The sequence below is a fragment of the Haliotis rubra genome, unplaced genomic scaffold, assembly GCF_003918875.1.
Source record: "Haliotis rubra isolate DU_JTF1 unplaced genomic scaffold, ASM391887v1 Scf516, whole genome shotgun sequence".
NCBI lineage: Eukaryota > Metazoa > Mollusca > Gastropoda > Lepetellida > Haliotidae > Haliotis > Haliotis rubra.
In genome coordinates this window covers 649,504-655,102 of record NW_025767209.1, presented here as the reverse complement: position 1 = coordinate 655,102, position 5,599 = coordinate 649,504, and the positions used below count along the sequence as shown (strand labels likewise).

Genomic DNA, 5,599 nt, shown 5'->3' with positions numbered 1-5,599 from the left:
AGAACTTCCTGTTCAACGCTGGTAAAAGTTGCAAAGGAGCGGTGATAATGACCCCTGATTCTCAGTGATGACACCAAAATTACGCATCAATGAAATAATCGATTTGCCTGACGCAGGTCAACGCCTAGATGGTTTTGCATTTACAATTGGCTTCATACGAAATTAATCAGAACTTATCATTATTTTTATGTGCTTGTCATAATCCCTGGAAAACTTACCGCAGAAGGCACACGTCTTTACAAAACTAAGGACTATTTAATGGATTTCATTACTCAATACAAAAAGTATTCAGTGTGATGTAAAGTGGTATCTGATGCAGTGTTAAAATTCGTGCACATATGAAGACAAGTACATATATGTGTATGTGTGTGAGGGTACATGTAAAAGTGTGATGTAATGTCGGTTATTCCAGACCTTGACACTGTATACTGTTCATGTCATCTTTCTTTATGCCACGCTTCAGGCTGTGAAACAACGAACACGGATTTTACACATATTTTAGCTGGGAGTCAAACCACTGACATTCTGCTCTCGAGACGAGGCCTCGTCATCAAACCAATGAGGAGGTGATTAACTCATAGACTGTATCCTCACGGGGGGGAGTTTCTTGTATAATGGGAGACGACAATGATCTCGTCTCTCAAGTTTCCCAATGTAGACCAAGTTAAGGAATATCATAGTATAAGTCACAGGAGCTGACTAACTACATACTGTTTTAGCATGATCCTAATCGTGAAGCTCAGAAAATACATAAAAGCGAAAAGCCAAGACATATTGTAATGTTGCGAGTTTTAGATTTGCTTCAAAGGGTTAGGTTTGATATCAAATATCAGCTTCTACAAACTACGAGTGGGTTTACTTAACTTTGCAATTGAATACAATGAAATAATGTTCTCTGGATTCCAATCACCTGTAATTGTTGTGTAACAAGTTTGACCCTGTTTCGTCAATAAACAGATACGTTTTAGGTACACGAACTTCTGAAAACGTCTGAAAGAACAAACCAAATGAAAAACACAACACACGAAAAACAAAGATTCGATACCCTACATAGGTTAAAGGAGGGAAGCCTAGTTAACGGATATTGCTGTGGTAGGCGACGAAGGACATATTCACTCACCTGCCAAACACCAACTAGGATTTAGATGCACAGATGCGTGAATTCAAACGGAACTCATCAAAGAAAAACAACATCACAAGGCAAATGTGCTAAGCACTTTACTTCACCGAATAGAGCAGCATTACATGCAATCTGTTGGTGTGTGAACAATCATTTTAGTTCCTTTTCACAAATAAAATGTAATGGAATGTCACATTGGTAATCATTCCAAACATATTTTCCTTCGGTTTCACCAGTTCCAGACAGTGTTCTTGACCACGCGAATTACCAGGACTTCTCCAGGACCAGTTTGTGAAAGACATGCGACGTTGACCTTCCCACAGCCATCTCCCCTCTATGTTCAGGTCAGTGGCACCAAGCCAGTACCCTGGAGCTGCAAAAGGCAACAGCTAATGTAATCCAATATCAATACGAAGAAATAGGTGGTTTAAATCATTATTAAACCTTTGGCAGTGGTATGCTCAGCAACATCGAAAACATTACACTGATAAAATTCGACAGTTTTTTTCTGTTTCTTGTTTAATTAAATAAATTAATTAAGTGTATTAAACAGTTGTAATTAGTGTGAATGTTTCAATTTCGTGAGGCACCCGTGAAGAGCCACCTCCTCGTGGTTGGTGCTGGGTAACGCTAAGAGCTCTTCAACCTCCCGTGTGGACCCGGGGATATATTTGGTCCACCAACTTGTTTGCCGTGGGTTGCGCCCCTGTGTCGGTTGAGGAAGGGAGTCTCTCCCAGAGGCGTGAAATGGTGCGTTGGTGAACATTCATGCGTCGGGCACCTGCACATTGAGACTGGCCAGCTTCAAGCAAACCAATGGCGATATGATGGTTGGCTTCACTTAGACGTGGCATTTTGCGTTCGTCAACAATATTCCAAATACAGTGAATAATCGACAGACAGCGATCAACCTTTTATACCCATCATTGAGACTTTCTGATTGATCCCCAACTTTCACGTGCATTGCATGTGAATTGTGTATCCTGTGACACTACACGCCGAAATTGAAAATCATGCTGTTACATACGGGTATTTTACGGATGGTGCGTTTTGTTGTGATGTTTCATTGCTACATGAAATTTGCTATTTCATGATGCGTTTCTTTTTTGGGAGTGTATATATCATGACGAATATCATTCACTTGATAAAGTGATCATCTGTAATTCATGATTATATTTCTTGTGCACATCATCTATTTCCATACCACTATACGCAACATGTCATACAAGCAACCATATCCATTGTCAAAACATCCACCTGGCTTCCTTTGTATAAGTTCTAATTAAATCCTTGTATGCCACCTAACTGGCTTCCAATCAACTTTCTCAATCTCCCATGTACATCAACCTCATTTATTGTATAAACAAACCAGGGCTCCAGATAATTGTTCAACATCAGGAGTACGTACACCTTATTTGTTCAATACTGATTGTTGGAAAACCTTAAGTGTACATTTAGAGTACTGAATGGAAGTTAATGGACTATCAGTAATCTTGTGTTTCGTTTCACATATGTACCACAACATTGCTACTCTTGTGTAAACAGGTCAATAAACATCAAAACAATACTTTTTTTCAGATAAATACGTCTGTAAATGATTCTCTAAGACCGTACACCATTGCTGTGGTGCGTATCTGCTACGTTTTCGTGCATATTTTTTACCCGTACATACGCCGATATGGCCCTTAATCTGGAGCCCTGCAAGCCATCCCCGATCTATTCTAATAACAACTGATGTATGTATTTTCTCTATTTATTTCCCATGTATGCTTGACAAATACATTAAAATCTATGTCAAAACGTCTCCTTTCAAAGCATAGTTGTATATCCATAAAAAGTGTCATTATTCGTCATAAACTCAACTTCAAAAATGCCCATCAAAGAAGGCACAATGTCAAAATGAAATCTCACCTGTACCATGACGGAGAGCATAACCCTTCAGGAACGAATCTTCATCTCTGTTTTCTATCGTCACAAGGTGGCTCTCCAAGTATCGACAGTAGGACTGAAAAGTACACTCCATTATCCAAACAGAAAACAGGTGAAGCAGTTCAACTCCGCAGTGACAACTACTTCTGTTACATCACAATTCTAGCCTGGCTATTTACAGGTGGCAAGAATGTTTCAACGTTTGGTCATGCTAGTTACTTGACACTGAAGTACGATGCCGTGTTTCAAGGTTCCAATTCCTTTAAGTGTATGTTTAGATGTGAAAAGAAAACCATGCCAAAAACACTTACAACTGCTTCAGGAAACGAACTTTTCACGTTCGACAACCAGTAGCAGGACTTTGTGTGTTGATAAAATCCCAGCGGGCATCCTGATAACAAAGAAGTACATGTTTTGAAACAGAAACATTGGTGTTTTGTGTCTGATGCAGGACAGCTTTCTCTCATGAAGTTCCTTGTATGTAATAACAAAGAATTGAACCCTTTGAGGTTTTGGGTTTATTTACGAATGGATGAAAACATATGCCAGAAAACACTTTCCATGTGTAAAAAATAGAACTTTGACAGTAGATTGTACGATTCGGACTATGTCATAATCATCTCTGAATCAGCAGACCTAGTGAGTGAGTGAGTGAGTTTAATTTTATTCCAGCTATATGTCGGCGGTCTGTAAATAATCGAGTCTGGATCAGACAATCCAGTGATGAACAGCATGAGCATCGATCAGCGCAATTGGGAACCGATGACATGTGTCAACCAAGTTCAACCAAGTCAATGAGCCTGACCACTCGATCCTGTTAGCCGCCTTTTACGACAAGCATATTCGCCTTTTATGACAAGAATGGGTTGCTGAAGACCTATTCTACCCCGGATCTTCACGGGTCAGCAGACCTAATGACACCGGGAACGTATTGCGGGGGATAGTATAGGACCTAATGTGGTTCCCTAATGCGTCAGGTTTGGATGTATGCCAAATAGTATTTAGGATGTCCTACTTGCAACTTCTGACCAAGATTCATATTTTATTACTCGCCCGTGGAAGATACTGTAGTGTAATATTTTTACCGGGATATTACACTAGTGTAATACCGCTAGACGTATGACGTTATAATGGTTTACAGTTATGACGTCGCAATGCTAATACCTCTGTCACAGTGGTATTAGACCTTGCTTGACTACCGGAAAGCTGAGAGTCATCACATCTTAGGTAGTTTCTATCAGTTTATGGGGCAGTGGGGTATCCTGATGGTTAAAGCGTTCTCTCGTCACGCTGAAGACCCGGGTTCAATTCCCCACATGGGCACAATATGTGAAGCCCATTTCTGGTATCCCCCACCGTGATATTGCTTGAATATTGCTAAAAGCGGCGTAAAATCATACTCATTCACTCACTCTATCAATTTATGTTGGAGAGTAATAGACAGAATACTAAACTCGCTTCCGTGAAATACCATTTTCATTAAACTCGTGAAAGATTTAGTATCAAACTCGCTTTCCATTAACTCGTTTAAGAAAAATGGTATTACACTGAAGGTCGGTTAGTATCCTCTATACCAGTGTAGGAAAGATAGCCCGTCCCAACGTCCGAGACGGGTGAATTTTGTGGAGGACGGGTTAAAAAAATATCTAGTCCGTCCTCATGTCGGGTCAATTTTAGCGAACCAATGACATATATATAATGATTATAACCTTTTTGAATATTTACTGCCGAAGGTGTTTTATTTATATTTGGAGGACAGGCTAGATTTTGGCAGGACTGGTAAAAAATTTGACCTGCCAGTCCTGTGGACAGGCTAGATTTTCTACATCTTTCCTACACTGTCTATACATTCCCATTATTGTAATTTTTTCAGCAGAAAGATCAATGACGATCACTTCCTAATAATGCCATGGTCAGGAGGTTTGGGAAAACATATTTTCCATATTTTGTCTTTAATCTTGCTACCTTGATTGTCAAGGCTCATTTTCAGAGCTGGCTGATAATGTAGTAATACTTGTGGAAGGTTTTTCAATTAAATAGTCTGGCAGTGACTGTCATACACTCAACGTGGATGTCATGGTCATTGAGAATTTACGTGGTTACGATATATATTGATAGTGTATGTTATTAAGAAAATAGTTACCTGCATACGCAGTGGCCACAAGGCAGAGCAGGGCAAACAGGACCTCGACGTGCATGACAGTTGACTTCAACTCAGCAGCACAAAACGCCGTGTGTGCAGGGGGACTGACAACTCAGCTCTTATGTCTTGCTACAGATGCTGGTAGGTCCGGAACAAATGCAGCTGTTGAAGAAACGTGCACGAAGCTCGCGTGATATTTGAAATATCTATTGTAGGAAAGTGACAGCAATCGCAACGTAATCTAAGTGGAGAAGAGATTTCGTGATGTGCAGCGTATGGAGTTCTCACTCTGAGTGCACCAACACCGTGATACCGTGAGGAAAGTGCTGAACTGGTAGATTCTTATCACGTCGCTCGTGTTTGTCAAAATCAATGTTGATGGTCTCAGTAAAACCGACATGTCTGTG

At 40.2% G+C, this 5,599-nt stretch overlaps 1 protein-coding gene across 1 annotated transcript; it reads right to left on the bottom strand.

Annotated features, from left to right (window-relative positions):
• Positions 1-1,203: 1,203 nt before the first annotated feature.
• LOC124292396 (perlucin-like) lies at positions 1,204-5,303 on the bottom strand. The gene is given in 5 exon segments (XM_046729479.1): positions 1,204-1,344; positions 1,347-1,493; positions 3,032-3,125; positions 3,361-3,440; positions 5,193-5,303. Coding segments are annotated over 5 exon segments (450 nt in total). The 5' UTR covers positions 5,248-5,303; the 3' UTR covers positions 1,204-1,270.
• Positions 5,304-5,599: the final 296 nt, after the last annotated feature.